This window comes from Pogona vitticeps, chromosome 1 (genome assembly GCF_051106095.1).
Source record: "Pogona vitticeps strain Pit_001003342236 chromosome 1, PviZW2.1, whole genome shotgun sequence".
Classification (NCBI taxonomy): Eukaryota; Metazoa; Chordata; class Lepidosauria; order Squamata; family Agamidae; genus Pogona; species Pogona vitticeps.
Window position 1 is genome coordinate 27,505,755 of NC_135783.1, and position 17,550 is coordinate 27,523,304.

General features: G+C 37.6%; 2 protein-coding genes across 8 annotated transcripts in view; both read left to right on the plus strand.

Moving 5' to 3' along the window:
- TRERF1 (transcriptional regulating factor 1) overlaps positions 1–5,991 on the plus strand; it is a 106,578-nt gene extending 100,587 nt beyond the window's left edge. For all 7 annotated transcript variants that reach the window (XM_020794621.3, XM_020794618.3, XM_020794619.3 and 4 more), the window contains one exon: positions 95–5,991. In XM_020794621.3, the coding sequence (XP_020650280.3) occupies positions 95–416 (322 nt within the window). In that variant the 3' untranslated portion in view covers positions 417–5,991. The remainder of the gene's footprint in view (positions 1–94) is intronic.
- Positions 2,558–17,431, plus strand: MRPS10 (mitochondrial ribosomal protein S10). The gene is made up of 7 exons (XM_020794626.3): positions 2,558–9,025; positions 10,287–10,345; positions 10,434–10,506; positions 10,740–10,879; positions 11,943–12,051; positions 12,338–12,427; positions 12,650–17,431. Exons 1-7 carry the CDS (start codon positions 8,945–8,947, stop codon positions 12,749–12,751), a joined length of 654 nt encoding a protein of 217 aa, XP_020650285.3. The 5' UTR covers positions 2,558–8,944; the 3' UTR covers positions 12,752–17,431.
- Positions 17,432–17,550: the final 119 nt, after the last annotated feature.

The window sequence follows — 17,550 nt, forward strand, 5'->3', positions numbered from 1 at the left end:
ATTGAATACTCCCAAGATCTAAGAAAGTTGTTCCTGAAGGCTGTTGTCCTCTCTCTTTACACACCCCTTGACTGTTTCCTTCTTTTCTTATTAGGATGTTTTTCAAAATCAAAAGTCGTAATGCACACATGAAAACACACCGGCAGCAGGAAGAGCAACAAAGGCAGAAAGCCCAAAAAGCTGCCGTTGCAGCTGAAATGGCAGCCACGATTGCAAGGACTACAGGGCCAACAGGACATGGTTTGATTCCTTTGGATCATCTGGACTTGATCAAGCAAGTTGAGCAGGCAGATGATCTCAGCAATGATGTTGTTCAGGAACTGGGAGAGGTCATAGACAGTACTGATGTCATAGACCCTGGCCTCTTATTGGGTGAAGAAGACACAGAATTACTTCAGGATGATGCTGAGTTGTAGAAGAGAGGTGCCTGTTGCATACAGTTATAGATGGATCACGGTTGGAATTGGTTTCCTCTGCTAGGACGACTGATATCTCTTTCCCTTTTATTTTTGAATATTGTTTGAGTAGCAGGAATGCTTTCCGGCCAGGACCAGAAAAAACAGAAAACAAAAAACTGAGTTTGTTACTATTTTTTTAAATTAATAGTAATTGAACTTGGCTTCAAAATGTGGAAACAGTTCATTTATTTTCCCTTTAGTCTAATACCTTGGAAAGTATTACTTTCTGAAAAGTTCACGTTGTCATTCTAATTCCTTTTAGATGTTCTCATCTAAAACTCCTCAGGGTTTTCTTCCGTCCCCAACTCTACGTAACTGAAAGTTGTTCATATTTTTCTTACAATGTGTTTAATTGTATGCCTTTTCATTCTGGCTTCTGAACATGTGCAACAACAAGAATACTTTAAAAAAAAAAGTAGACTCTGTCTAGAGGGGCGGAGTATACATCGAATAATAAACAAACAAACAAACACAAACAGGCAAGTTAATTAGTAGACAACAGCTGCTACAATAAACAAGCTGAATAATGGAAAAGACGGGTGACCCCAGGGAGGATTGTCCTGGGGGAAAAAAGTCCAGGCAACTGAGGCCAATTCTTTTCCAGTGTACCAAAGGTTCTGTGCCAGGATGAACAGTTTTGAGGCACCTTTATATTTTCACTGTTAGAATACAGTGTGATGCCATATGTAAACTCAAATTAGAGTTGTACGTCCTGCTGTGCTTCATTTGGATCTGAAATACACTTGAGCAACCATGAAACAACTAGATTAACCCTCGAAGAATAAATATACTTTTTTTACTTTTATAAGACAACCTTTTTTTTCTTTGTAAGGGGTTCCATATGATGCACTTGAGAGCTTTCAAGGGAAAGGGGTCAGTGCAATCAAAGTATTTTGAATGTGAGACTAGAAAAAAAAGATAACTATTTTTACATCTCTGTAACAGAGTGGCTGAGATGAGTCTCCACCCCTTTGTGTTGGAACAATCTTAAGAGTGTATAGACATTTCTTATTACAATGCACAAAAATCTTCTGATTTGTAAATATACATCACCTTGTGAAAAAACGTAGTGGGCTTTATTTTAATTGTGTAGTTTCACTTTCAGGAGGGGGTATACATTAAGATTTTTTTTTTCACAGAAAGAAAGCGGGAGGGAGAGATGTCCATTCTAGGTAGAACTATAATACATGCATACATTCTCACACATGATTCTTCCAAGTTCTGGGGAAATAATTTTAAGCCATGTTCTTCAGTTTGTCTCTGATTATAAATGTTATTTCATGTGATTTCGGTGTTCCAGTGGCCCAGTATAGTCTGCATGTGTGTGAAGACTGATGCGCACATCCAGAAGGTGATGCTTCTCTGTTTACGTACGTGCATTGAGGAGCAGAAACTAAGTTAGTTCCAATATGTGTGGAATGCTGTTGGGAGCCCAGAGACCTTTAAATGCTGACATTTGTACAAGTGTTGTTTAGTGGTCAGTTATCTTAGTATAAATATACTTTTAATGCTGAATTCGTTAAACCCACAGAGATTCTTTAACGGGCCCGTCGGTTTGCTTCCAAAAACTATAAACCTCAGTAAACCTAGAGAATTGTAGAGAGCCACAGTAGGATGTATTTTAAGCCATTTTTTGTAAAAGGACAGTAAATGCTTGTCAGATTTTAATAACAATGAGATGGCAAAACATTTCCATTTTGTTTTCCCTTCTAACCATCTGTGAGGCTGAAAAATAAAAGCTATATCTTACTCAGGTGAAATGATGGTAGTCTTGATTATCAGCTTCCATGAGCAGGGGGATAAACCCAGACCATGGAAGTATAACATTTGGAGCTATGGCTACTAAAAATTCTCAGACAGCACTGAGCTATAGTTCAATAAAATAACACCTCTTATGTTCTGCTGGAAACATGATTAACAATTGTTTCTGCTTACCTTAAATAAACAGGGATTCAGACATTCTCCTTCTTTCCCTTTATGTGTTTGAGCATGATCCCATAAATCAGCATGATCCACTTTGCAATAGCTCTGACAGGCAACCTGCAGCTCTTTCCTTTCCAGAGGTAGGTACTCTCAAAGCAAAGTTCTGTGTATCCCAGTGCTTCAGAAACAAAGAAATTGTGTGAAAATTATGTAAATATATAAAGTCCCTTAATCCTTTGTTCGCACAATTGTTAATACTTTTCTAAGATCCAAATAATAGTCCTAGGGAAGTTGATCGTTTTTGTGAAATAAAGACATTTCTATTAAGTCAACTGTATGTGGTCACAGTCTGAAATTGCTACTCAGGAGCAAATGTTGCACCATCCATGGCTGACAGTGGTGAGATGTGATCTTTAACTGCTGCAAAACCAGATGAAGATTAACCCCTCAAGATCTTAAGGCCAAGATAGGCAACTGAAATTGTCTCCACATGGAACACCTCTTAAATTTCTTTGTGATGGTAGTGGCAAAGAATACACTCTGCTCCAGAGCATTCCCAGTCATAATCAAGACTTTTCAGTGGTGATTTTGTTGTTGTTGTTGAAAATACAGTATGTGAAAGCTGTGGTCCATTGTCAGTTTTTCATGCAACTGAATCTCCAAGGGTGTTGTCAGCCTGGCCATTACTTTATCTGAAGATAATCTGAATTGGGCCTGTCAGAACATGACTGAAGGGTATGCTCACCGTCTCAAAAATAACCACATAGTGACTGGTGGGAATACTGAAGACTTCATTCATCCCATTAGTTCTCAAATTGGAAGGACCTAGCAGCATCTTTTGCCATCATGATACAATTCCAAAAGATAACTGCCAACTGTTGATGGGTAGGGTTTTTTGCCTGATCAATTGATCTCTTATATGCCTCAGCTGGCAGGAAAGGCAGAGACTAAAGAAGGGAAGCTTTTAACTTGCAATTGCTGTAGTGATGGGAATGTTTTGCTTTCCGGACTACAGCTCCTAGAATTTCTCAGCCGGCATTGTCACTTGACCCTGCTGAAATAGTTGTCACTTGACCCTGCTGAAATAGTTGGAATCTATTTCTGAGAATTCTCAATCGTTTACACCAGTTATGCCCAATCTTGGGTAACCTAGGTGTTCTTGGACTGCAACTCCCAGAAACCCTGGCCAACACAGCTAGCTAGGATGAAGGCTCCTGGGAGTTACCATCTAAGAACACCTGGGTTATCCAAGGTTGAGAACTATAGTTTAGCCTATGCCTGCTTTTCACTGAAGAGTGCAATTTGTAATAATCTTCTAATATCAGATGCGTGGAAGAAAATTAGCACAAAAGAAAAAAAATCAAAAACAAAGTCAACCTTTCAGATTTTTTTCTAGAAAATGTAGGAAATAGTCATCTGCTTGTTAGAGAAATGTTACTTGCTTGACAGCAAAGGACAGGAACTGAAATCTTAGCAGCTTTAATGTATAGCAAATCTGAAATTAATCTGCTAAATAATTTTCTAGTCTATGGTGCAACTTAGTCCTTCTGTACAGTTTATGATCAGACTGAACAAAGATGTTTTTAAACTCCCCACATAAATTCTGAGTTAGCAGCTGAGACATCACCCAAAACAACAGTACACAGAAGATCCACACAGCTGAGATCCATCTGAGCATATCTTTGAAACTAACTGGACAATCTAAGGTAATCAAGTATTTCTGACAATTGAAAGACTTCTATTAGACCTCATGTATGCCATTCTCTGACACCCCAAAAAATAGAAAGTAGGGAGGACCAGTGCCTAATTCTTGCCGTGGATTGTGCCAGAATGATTTGTAGTTTTTATTTGAGTACACAGTGAGAAAGATCTGCAGCTGCACAAGCAGGCCTTCCACAAATCACTTGGTAATCTAAGACAGCATGAAAGTTTAGGACAGTGTTCCCCACGCTGGTCCCGTCCAGATGTTGGAAAGCCACTCCTGTCATCCTTCATCATTGGCTGTACACTTACCCCTTGAATCGCATGGTTCTGAACAGCACGGTTTCGGCTATACATGTTTGTTTTCCCCAATAAATAAATAAATAAATAAATAAATAAATAAATAAATAAATAAATAAATAAATAAATAAATAAATAAATAAATAAATAAATAAATAAATAAATAAATAAATAAATAAATAAATAAATATTCAGTAAATACTGTGCCCCTGACCACCCAGAATGCTGTAAGTTCAAAACAGAAGGCATCAAAGTGACCTACTTGCTCCCCAAATGCAACATCTCTAATTCAGTCTCTAGATCAAGTGGCCATAAGAACCTTTAAATCTCATTAGACACAGTACTGTATGGAAAGGATTGTCAATATTATGGAAGAGAACCCTAATAAAGAGAACTGTTCTGTATGTGTGTGTGTGTGTGTGTGTGTGTGTGTGTGTGAACTGTTATGTTTGGGGGGAGCATAAAGGTTATACATGGATTTTGAACCACATGGGGATCCAGCTCTCCTAACCCCAGCATTGTTCAAAGGAGAAACGTACTGGCTGGGATTGCAGCCCAATAACACTTGGTGTCCACTTGCCTGCCCTAAGATAATTGTCTAAAGCGAAAAAGCAGAGTCTACTGGTTAATTTATAAATGCAGAGCTGATAATCATTTACATTGATAGAAGAACCATCATTGTATGATTGCTGATGAAATAACACACTTTTGACAGGGTAAGGGTACAATGCATCAGTCACCACATCTATATTCAGATATTAGCTGACAATATAGCAGAATAGCACGTTAATTACAAGATCTTATTGTAATAAATGAACCATCCCTACATACACATTTACATGCTGGAAAATCATGTCACGATAAGCTTTTAGCTTTAAAGGAGAAACACCAAAGAGAATGTCAGAACAACCCCTGGAATAACATTGATATAACTTTTGTAGGTAAATCTTGTATTTCTCAAATCTTGCAATGATAAATATCGTTAAAATACAGTATCTGATACATTTGCCAGGAAAACTTGTGACATTTTCTCCATTTTGACATGGTTCATGTTTATTGTGGTATACTGAATGACTTAGATTAAAAATTGTACATAACAAAAGAGAATATATTTTAATGGGAAAATGTTATTTTCAGAGATCTTTACTGTTTTTGCCTTGTTATAGAAAAGTTGTAAATAATTTAAGTGTTGTAGTGTAGTGTGAAAAAAAGATGGCGGATTAATGTCAGTTTATTTCTTTTGAAATAAAACTGTGCCTGTTTTGGCTTAATTGCACCTGAATTGCATGTGCTTTACCTTCAGGATGTAATTTATTCAGGTTTGCACTAAAATGCTTTGATTTCTAATATATGTCATGGTGGTGATTTTTTTTCCTTCTTGCGAGAGCGGGGAAATTTTGGGGCATGCATCCCATTTGGTACATTAACCAAGCACTTTTTATAGACTATTTCAACTTGTATTGATAATTATATTTGCGAAATCAAAGGGAATCTATTGACAGTTTTGCCAAAAAGGACAGTATTTTATACTTTTGATAAGATATGCTTTGTTAATTTGTTTTGTTCATAAAATGAAATTTTTCTTTTAAATAAATTAATCTGTTTAAAATGTGTACAGCCATTTTTTAAAAGCTAAGAGTATCTAAAGTAATAACCATTCTATTCAGGAGGTCAGTTTCTATTAATTTATAAGAAGCTGAATACAGTATGTTTAGGAATGAATAAAAGCATGTGACTAAATCAATCCACTGCACATCCTCTTGCATGGTTACATGTTGCTTTCATGGTCTATAAACAGAGGTTCACTTTGATTCTTGAATGATAGTAAATACCTTAGAAAATGTGGTTACAAAGCCAACTGGCAACTGCTAAGAATATGCAGCCATTCCCAAATAGTTCTGCTGTAAGCAGCCATGTTTTTGTAAAGTGTGCTATGTCAGCACAGTTCACACAATCATATCCTAGTTGCATGTACCCAGATGCAATCTTTTATTGTACTGTAGTTGGTTTGTGGGAGATACTGAACAAATTGAAGTTAAGAACAATTTGCCATTTTACTTAAACAGGAATCTATGTTTCGTGACTTCCAAACAAACCAAGATTCAAGAGCCTAATACAACTGGCATCAAGCTATGGTTTGGAAGCCAACTGTGTAGATGCTGTGCTTTTATTGTTAACTGCAGCTCCCTGGTTTGTTATTTGCCCAACATGAGGAATGATGCAAAGAAGGTGCATGTTGTTGCCTGAAATTCATGCCTTCAGGATTAAACCATCTGAACATAGTTCTTGTGTTCTGTATTCAACCCAGTCTTGCTGTGATTGCTGTTTCATAGCTGGCTTTTGGAATGCTTTTATTCTGGTTATTATTGGAGGTTATTAATTTGATTTTTTAGAATTCTTTTTAATTATTGCTACCTTTTTGTTTGTTACTGCTTTTTTCCTAGTTAGGTGACTGGATGTTTCAAAAGAAGTGAGATAAATGAATGTTTATGTTACTCTTTCATTTCTACACTTGGTGCCTAGAGAACAGAAATATTTGGGCCTGGACTCTTACTGTCACACCAAAAAACACATTTTTCCATATATCTAAAGGAGCTTTCAGTGTCTAAAACATAGTACACCTCACAGTGAAAAGAGACAAGTGTCCTAATAAAAATAAGATGCAGCAAGAGAAAAGTGGATTCACTGTGGAAAGGTGAATTTTGCAAGCTGGTGGGCAGACTGCTGAAGGTTTGTGGTCCTAGTCCAAAACTATATCCCCAATACTACTATAATCAGCATCCAATGTGGACCACTATCTCTTTAATGTACAACATCAATGTTACAAAAAATGTCAAAAATTGGCCTGATATAGAGCAGAGTGTGCATGTTTAAATAAATATAAATACAGTAATACATTCAAATATCTTTGTAAATTCAGTACTGTATTTATAATATCTATTATGTTATTTCTTAGTATAACTTGTTTTAGTAGCTATTACATTTTGTTTGGTCGTTATAGGGTTTTTTTGTTTGTTTTATTACTGTTTTTTCCTGTCGTGATGTATGGAAGTGAGAGCTGGACCATAAAGAAAGCAGACCGCCAAAGAATTGATGCCTTTGAATTGTGGTGCTGGAGGAGGCTCTTGAGAATCCCCTGGACTGCAAGGAGAACAAACTTATCAGTTCTAAAGGAAATCAACCCTGAGTGCTCACTGGAAGGACAGATCCTGAAGCTGAGGCTCCAGTACTTTGGCCATCTAATGAGAAGAAAAGACTCCCTGGAAAAGACCCTGATGTTGGGAAAGTGTGATGGCAAGAGGAGAAGGGGACGACCGAGGATGAGATGGCTGGACAGTGTCTGCGAAGCAACCAACATGAACCTGACACAACTCCGGGAGGCAGTAGAAGACAGGAGGGCCTGGCGTGCTCTGGTCCATGGGGTCACGAAGAGTCGGACACGACTAAACGACTAAACACACACACATTACTGTTTTTGTAAACCATCCAGAGTAGCCTTTGGCAGCCAGGTGGGCCCTATAAAAATAAAATAAAATAAATAGCCTAAACTTAATTAATGTCAAATATTTTGTAATCTTATCTGCACTGACCTGTCAGCTCTGCAAAGCCCAGCCTGACAAAGAGTCTGCGGGGCTCAAAATGTAGTCTATTTCTGAGGTTTTATTGGTCTCTTAAATCAGATTTCAAGTGGAAAGCCCTGCAAACAGAGGGCACCTCCAAAAGGCCAGTCCTCTGTCAGCTCTTCAAATGGAGCATCATCCTCCCTAAGAGAGGTCATCTGGCCACCCTACCACAGTGCTCTTATCAAACACAGAGCTGTTTCACAAGGATGTTGTGAGTCATTCTCTCACAGTGTCAGCCCTATCCTACTGTAATCTCATGAGGATAATTTGATGGTTTTGATGGGATAATGCCTGACAAGACTGCTCACGACCCGAGTGTGATCCCAAAGGGCTCAGGTAGCCAAGTCGAGGTTCACTCAGTCTTCCATCTTTCTTTCCGAGGGCGGTAAACCAGTTTGCTGGGGCAATGTGTAGCCTGCATAATTAAACTGTAAATTACCTAGACTCGAACGCTTTTTAAACGCTAAGGGGCAGTATATAAGCAGCGCACTTTGCTTTGGGGAAGTTACTTTCTTTTAACCGTCCCAAATGCTCATTAGCTTTCAGCCTCACTTATTCTGCAACCTGATGTAAAAATGGATTTTTAGCTTCCTGAAGCAGGAAATTGCCATCGAGTTACTGAAACATAAATCCTTGTGAAACAACATTTTCTCCCACAGAGGAAGGGCCGAGTCTGAAAGGCCTGCCTTTCTTTCTACTGCAGATTCCCTTCTCGGTCCCTTCAGCTTCTAACAGTACTGTCTTGTACGAGGTTCCACCACTTTAAATCTCTGATTATAATCATGTTGGCAAAAATACATCGAAATACTGTCCCAAAAGCAAGAGAACTGTTTCACCTCCTTAGATTTGCGCGCGGTTAAACCATAGATTGATACTGTAGAGCGGTCAGAGGCAAGCGGCGCCGCTCGGGCCCTAGCGGAAATTAAATTCTATCATGTCATGGCGACCGGAAGTAATGGTGGTAGGCGTTTCAAGATGGCGATGCAGAGGGGAATGTGGTTTTTGCGCCGGTTATGGCAGGTAATTGTAGGGTTATTAGAATTAGGATCGGTTGGTCGAGAATAAGCGACAGCCTAACGGTAATTTAACTGTTTAAAATACCACGGCTGCTTACGACATGGTGGTTTTAGTTCTTGGGGCTACTGTTCAGAACCGATTCTCGAAGACGATACAGAAAACAGCCCGAGTTATTTCTCTTTATTTTGCCTTTCTTGTTGTCGTGGCATTGTTTCTGTTGAAAAATACATCAAAGAGCTGAGCCATTAATATTTTAAAATAATTTTTCCTGTGGGCTTACGTGCTCCCCCCAAACAAATAATAAGGAGCGTTAACCCATTTGCTGTTTAAAATGGTTAAGGATGGTAAAGCGGTCCTAAACATCATGTGTATTCCATGCCGACCATGAAGTTCCCAAGGTGACCTTATGCCAAAACATCGTTTCTCATTATATTCAACGCAGGGTTGTGAAGTGGGGGCAAACAAGAGAGAACTCTACTCAGGCGGGTCTAAGGATGGAGTGTACCGCTAATAACTAGCCCAGGCATTCGTAGGTTTATGATTGGATTAGCCAGTTTACTAATAATGGCCCTTTTTTACCATTATTTAAAGAATAGGAGTACTGCTAGAATTAAATCATATCACTACTGGTAGCTTCTTAAGGATCGGTGTATACATCACAACCTTAGAATCTCTTTTAAAATGGGTTTCTCCCTGATCCTACCACCAAGGATATACAGAACCAAATAACTACATACCCCCTGCTTCACAGCTTCCACTGCTGCAAGTAAATCTTGTGCTCATGATGAGGTTATTTGTTTGGTTTGCTTGGATCAGTAGTAGCTCATTTGAACCTGAAGACCATAAAATGGCTTAAATTGCTGTGGGACTATGGGCTATGTAGAACTGCTGGATAGCTCAGTGGTTTAGGTTGAGAGTTTGATTCCCCACTGGGCCTCTTTTTCAGGGGCTGGACTTGATGATCCATAGGGTCCCTTCCAGCTCTGCAGTTAGGTTATGATGATGATGATTAGATCCAAGTGAGTGTAAATGAATGTGAACAGAATACACAGAGACTGCAGAATCAAGTGAAGGTGCAGTTAGCAAATGTGTGCTGTTTGTAAAATTTCCTACAACTTTCCAGCTGTCCTGTTGTAACATTCTGTTTATTAGTTATGAGCCTATGGGCATGATTTTCTCACTTGAAACTCATGGTTTCTGACCAATTATGTATCAGCATTACAGTGATAGCATACCAACTTCTTAATTCTTATTTTTTTCCTAGGGGCGAGAAAATTTACTTGTAACAAGCAGAGTTCCACTAAAGCAACATAACCTCCTTCAGTAAGTTTGCTAACTCCCATCCACATACAGGATTTCAGCCTTAATTTTATGTATTATTAAAATATCTCTCCCATTTTTATTTTTACAGAAACAATCAGTTAATGTGGTTTCAGCTTTCAGGAGCCCACACTGATATTCAGCAGAACAAGAACAAGGATTTGGTATGTCTGAGAAATTCTGAATGTTTTGTATATATCCAGTTAATATGAAAATAACAGTACTGTAACCGGATATGTATGTTGGGATGCATTTAGACAATGCTGGGATACAATAATGTTCATAATTACCTTTCTAAACGATTTAGACTTAGATCTAAATGAATGACATGTTATGGAAGTTTTGCTTTTAGAATCCAAATGCTGAGTTCTTTATTTTTCATTACGTTCACATCTAGGTATCTATTTCAGATGAACCAGACACACTGTACAAGAGACTGGCTGTTTTGGTTAAAGGTCATGACAAACCTGTGCTAGATAGTTATGAATATTTCATGGTGCTTGCTGCTAAAGAACTTGGCCTTTCTGTTGAAAAAGTGTAAGTGCTGTTGACATTTTCAGTAACTTAATATACAACCTAACTGATTTGTTTGAAGATTGCTTACTAAATAAGCTTAGTGGGAGTACTTCGTTTTACGCTCCTAATTCTAATATTTCAAATGATGATGATGTGCTCTTAAGTGAATTCTGACTTATTGCAGCCCTTCTCAGGATTTTCCCAGTAAAGAATATTCAGAAGTATTTACCTTTCCCTTCTTCTGAGGGAGTCCTGGGACTCTGCAGCTTGCCCAAGGCCACATAATCTGGCTCTACTCACATTAAGCACAGTAGGGAAGCAAACTCCCAACCTCTATCTATCTGACTATCCAGCCAGCATAACATTCCAAAACTAAACTGGTAATACATGAAGCACTCTAGAAAAATTCTACCTCTCTATGGTAAATGAAACAGAATTTATGTCCAGATTTTCCCCATTGTGAGCTCCCTGTAAAACAGAAGACTGAAACAAAGTCTTCTGGAAAATTTGTTCATGGTTTATAAATTTTGCAAGCTTCTAACATGGAAATTTATGGGCTCAAAGTGCAAATGTGTAACTCTGTACTGAATTGTGGTTTAGTGTTCCCAAGATAGAGGTCCATCTTAGTTACTGGTTTATTCATAATCACTTAAAAGCATATTTTACTCAGCTTCATAAATTTCTCAGTAAGAATGCAAAGGATTGCAGTAGATAGTTTTAACAAGATTCTGGTATTAGCACTAGTTTTGCTGCTGATTGTTATGTAGAGATTTTTCCCTTGCCTACTTTCAAGAGGATTTGTTTTCAAATTTTAAATTATGTAGATCTCTTGAGATTCAGGTGTGTAGTTTGATAAGTGGTTCCAGGTGGAGGCAGATTTCAGTCTCATCCATCTCCTCAAACCTTCCTGCAGGACAGCTTCATTACTGATAAAACACACCAAAGACTTTAATTTGACTGAATACTTCTCAGTCTTCTTGAGTGCTGTTTTGTTAGTGGAAAGGCAGAACACAAATGCAAGGAATTTCAGAAAGAAAGGGATACTAAGATGACAAATGATTTCATGAAAACCACTGTCTTTTAGAGAAGAACCTCCAAAAAAGATGGAGCGATTCACACTTCTGAAATCAGTGCACATTTATAAGAAGCACAGAGTTCAATATGAAATAAGGACGCACTATCGATATGTGGAGGTGAGTGAAGAGCTGTATGTTCAAAAAAATAAACACTACTTACATCAGGGCCAGGGAGCATCTGGTCCTCTAGATATGGAACAACCACTGTTCCTCCCCAAGTCATGGTGCCAGAGGATAGGAATTGCTCTCTGACACCTAGAGACCACAGCTTCTCTAGCCCAGCTGTATATAGTAATGAAAAGAAGGGTAAGGCAATTACTACTTCTACATGAGATATATCATCCTTCGTTAGCACCTATCTCTATTTGTTAATCAGGAAATTAAAACACTGTTTTTGTTTTAGTTAAAGCACCTAACTGGCAGCACTGCCAATGTCTACTTGGAATACATTCAACGAAACCTACCTGAAGGGGTTGCCATGGAAGTCAAAAAGGTATTTTTATTTTCTAGCTTTGTACTGTAGTACAAAGTTATACCTGTTTTCTCAGTTATTAATAACATACATCACCATTTGCTCCATTTGGTGGCTTATATTCTCATACATGTGCTGGACTATAGGAATATGATTTATATAAATACAGATTAAGTAGAATTGCTGAAGAGCCTCTGAATTGTCCCAATATAAAATGCTATTACCATTTTTCTTTGTTTTTAGACAAGGTTAGAACAACTTCCCGAGCATATTCAGAAACCCATTTGGGACACTCTGCCTCAAGTTGAAGAAACAGCAACTAAGTCACAAGTGCCTGACTTGTAGAATTTTCTGATGCTTTAATATGAAGTACAAATGAAATGTAACATTGTCCTCAGGTGTGAGAAGTACACTAATTTTGATCTGATTTGTGACAAAATTAATATCATACACCATTGTGGTATCAGTTTGATCAGACAGTTTAAACGAGTGTACTGAAAAAAATATTTTATAAATAATTCTGCCAGTGTTGTTGCTTGTGATCACTGAAGTTCATGCCCTTTCTAGTATTTAAAAATATTTCTTTCAATAGCTTTATGGCAATTTATATCTGTTTCACTCATTGACTAAAATCCTGTTGCTTTGTGTAGTAAGTTGCAATGCACATTTGAATCAAAAGAACTGATGGAGTTGACTCGCCAAATCCCTAATTATTCAGCAGGCCCTATCTGGTTGCAATGTACTATGCTAAGCTTCAGGATCTCAGCCAGTGAAATCAATGAGTTCCAGAGAAAAAGTGTTAACAAAATATTTCCTTTCTAGTAGAAATCCCATATGTAACTTTAAAAGTCTCTCTGAGTTATCACACTGGTGCAGTCCTGATAAAGTGGTGTTTAATCCACAAGAGCTCTGTTTATTGTGTGATGATTTTTTAGTGGTCTATAAAGGTATCGCCTGTTTTTGCATTTGGATTTTGTTTTGACCACACAGCTGCCCTTTACTTCAGTGAGTTCCATATGTAATTCTAGAAAGAGATTAGCTAATTTGAGTGCAGAAAGGTGAAAGCAATTTTAGTATTGGTGACACCGTTCATTAGCACATTTAAGCAACGACCAATTTTCCTTCAAAATCTGCAAAATTAACACGTTTTCCATTGCATTTTTAAAATAGGTCTTTATCACACCTTTCAAATTAAAAATCTACATAAAGTCTTGCACGTTATAGGCCATCAAGTCATTTCTGATTTACAGTAGTTCTATGCATTAATAACTTCCAAGAGAGCATTAACAGCCTTATTCAGGGCTGTGGCTTCCCTTACTGAGCTTGTCTATCTCATGTTAGGGCTAGTATTTTGCAGTCATGCAGTCCAACCATATACATGCATAACAGGAGGTCAAATTAGGAAAGAATGTAGTGTTGAGCAATGCAATTGTGTAATTGCATTGTACATGGTATTGTACAATGGATTTCGAGCCGTTGAAATCCATTGTACAATACCATGTGCAGAAACTTATCTAGATCCAATGTCTAACACTGGAACTGCTTGCACAGTTGCTTATGATTGTGAATTTTGCCAACAGGATATTAGTCTACATTATTCACTTTTCCTACTGTCTTCACCTCTTAACATTCTTGTCTTATCTCAATATGACCAAAGTATAACAGCCTCAGTTTAATCATTTGACTCCAATGAGAGGCCAAGCTTGGTTTATTCTAGCACCCACTTATTTTGTTGGTGCTGAATGTGTAAAATGCATGTCAGTAAGCATAAAAAAGATCATCTGGATCTTTCCCAGAGGATAGCTGGTGATATGCTCTGGGGAAAATGGGCATGAACAATCTTAATTCACACACAGAAATCAGTGTTTGGGGCTTTTACCTGCCTTTGTACATAGATAAATGCTAAAGTGCTGAATGAGTAACATGTAGTTAGGTACTCACATTCTAGCCCATTTATTTGGCTTTGGAGAATGAACCAAAGCTTTCTGATTATAGCAATATAAGTGAAGTAGTCATCCTGAGATACAAAATGCCATGCTGCTTAAAACTAAGAGCTTCTCTGTCACATAGAGGAGATTTCTGTAGAATTTATCACTTCTCTGTATTTTTTCCTCGGGATCAAATTTCTCAAAAGGAATGCAAGCATCAAGAATGTCAGCAACTGTTAAAGAATTGGGGCTGAGAACTTGGCACTGTGAAATGGCCAGTCTGCTGCCACAGTAATCTTAAGCTGATTTCCCCCTGCCCCAAGATGTTCAGATTTTTTTTTCACTGAAGAGGAAGTGCAAGACCAAGCTGTGCCAAGGTGCCTGTCTTAATTAGGACAGTCCTGAAGAGATGCTAATCTCCCACACAGTGCTTACTAATAACCACAGGATGTATAAAGATCAAAAGCCTACGTAAATATTTTTCATCAGGGCACAACCCGATCTGTTTCTCTCATGAACACTATTAATCATTCAGCACATTAATCTGTTTTATTCCATGCTCCATCCTCGCTTTACAGCAAGTCTGTACAGTAAGTCTGCTACTTATTCCCATTTTATAGGCAGAGAAGTGAATCAACTTCAGTTTCTAATGGTGCAATTCTACATTTGTAACAGAAGATTTCAGTGGGACTTACTCCCTAGAAGTGGAATACAAGATTGCTCTGTAAAGGCCTTGATCTCAAAGATCCAAATCCAGCATTTTGTTCATCAGAGCCCACTAGCTGCCTGCTTTTCTGGAACAGGAATTTAGGTTGCATGCCTAAAGTTAAGCTTAATGAGCAGAGATGGTCAGACTCACTTGAAAGATATTTAACTACAGATGTATACATTATGTCATTTACTGATGTATCAGAAATGAAAGAATCCTGAACAATGTGTTTGACAACAGTGGGCTGCATCTTTGCTTCCAGCCTAGGACATTATCTTCAAAAGGGGAACTGTCTCTTAGCAACTAGGTATATAGTAACTAGGTTACAGAAAAACCAAGGAAAAAGTATTTTTACTGTGGTAAAACACAATGAAAAAGTGTTTGATATAGAGAGTATACATCAGCCTGCAGCGAAGATATAAATGTCTAAATATTTTTTCATATTGAGGTCTACTCATGTGCTTTACCAAGAAGAAAACACATTGAAGGAAACTGCCTTTTAACAGGTGAGTTTCACTTCTCGAGGGATTGACTATTCTACTACACCATGGTCACTCACTTATACTGATGGCTATATACTAGGTGACCTTGCAAAGTTTCTGCAAATATCTCACACTGGCAGAACACACCTACATATCATAAAATCATATCAAAATACTTGAATTACACAGGGCCTATAAGACTATTGAATCCAACCCCCTGCTTAGTGCAGGAATCAATACTGATCGTGCATAGTTTTTATAGATGCTCCCTTAAAGTGCAGTATAAAATTCACAATGAGCTGGTTAAGAAGACTGAATTAGGGCACAGTGTTACAGTTCTGTCATATGCCTTGTTGACCTGGAAGCATGTAGAAGTGTTAACAGTTCCTTGTGCAGTGACATCTGTGACTGGTAGGATAAATGAATCCAGGAAAACAATAGCCTATTTAGCTGAGACATTTCCCCCTTCCATAAAATAAGCACCACAGAAGAATGATTTCTATATATCCCATACATGTTAATGCCACTGAAAATACCACCAACACACAAAGTCACAATTGATGAATACTTTATTAGCATTTTATTTAATGATACAAAGCTTTTCATTAAAACAAGCTGATCCTGAAATGATACTGCAACAGAAAAGGTATTCCTTAAATTTGTTTTCTCCCCATAAATTCATCACTGGATTACTTTGAAGAGTTAATTACTTCATCTTAATGTTCATGTAATTTTTACATCTAGAAACTCACCTTAAATCTGCTTATTGACTAAAGAAGACGCCCACTAGGAAATAGCTCTTATTTATTTATTTATTTATTTATTTATTTATTTATTTATTTATTGTATATCCCGCCCATCTGGTATATTTATACCACTCTGAGCGGCTAACAACTAAATTACTAAGAGCTGTGCCAGCACAATTGTGCCAGCACAATAAAGATGGAAGACCTGTCAAGGTACTGTATGTTGAACCGAGCAGCCACAATAATGATTGTCTTCTAAGTGCCGAAAACAAACATTGCTTGTAAGCTTTTGGAAGAATCTAAATAGCTACTATTTTAAATTATACACTTAACGGACCATTGTATGTGATAGAACAATGCACTTTCCTGCTTGTAACTGTACACTGACCACACCATAACTTTACAGTCAATCTCTATAAATAAAACTCATGTGTAAACAACGAAAGGATCGATCTGACTAAATAGATAACATCTGCCTGACACTGCAGTCCTTGCAAAAAAAGCCCCTAATTATAATTGAAATGCTTGAATTTAAGAGTGAGCACTTTCAAAAATCATCTGGAAATGCTTCTGCCTATTAGTCTTAAGACTATCTTAGCTTTATAGAAGAAGCTAGTATTCAATTTAAAATCTGGAAGATTTATGTCCCCAAAATTATAAAGAGTAGCTAGACAGCTAGATCTACATTTAAAGCATTTAGATTTTCATAATCAAGTTACATTTACATGCAATTCCTTGGGGACACATAAACATAGGCCTAAGTTTGAAAGCAATGCAACTGTTGGCACAGCATGAAATAGGTCAGCCCCCAAAGGACTTTCCGCAAATATCAGTACCACTACAGCTTGATCCTTGTGTGGGTTGCTTCCTTAGAGCAAAACTGCTGCCATCCTTAGTTTGGCCAATGGAATATTTAGTGCTGATGTAAAGTCCCTGCTGAACAAGCACTGTATTTGCCCAGCCAGCTGTCTACCTATTTATGCAGAAACAATGTATCTGAAACATACATTTTGTATGAAAAATCATGCCTTCAAAATCCTGAGATATAATGAAAACAAGTATGACTATCTAAAATGTACTCTCCATGGTGGCACCTAGACTTGTCTGTACTGTATAATAATTGATGACAATCAAGGAATATATTTTGTTACACAAATCAACTTATTGTTTTGCAAGTTTTCTGTCTCTCTGATGCACTATTCTAAACAATATCAGCTGTTTTTGCAATTATTACTAATTTTTGTTTTGTCTATGATGGGAGTATTATGGTGTTAACTGA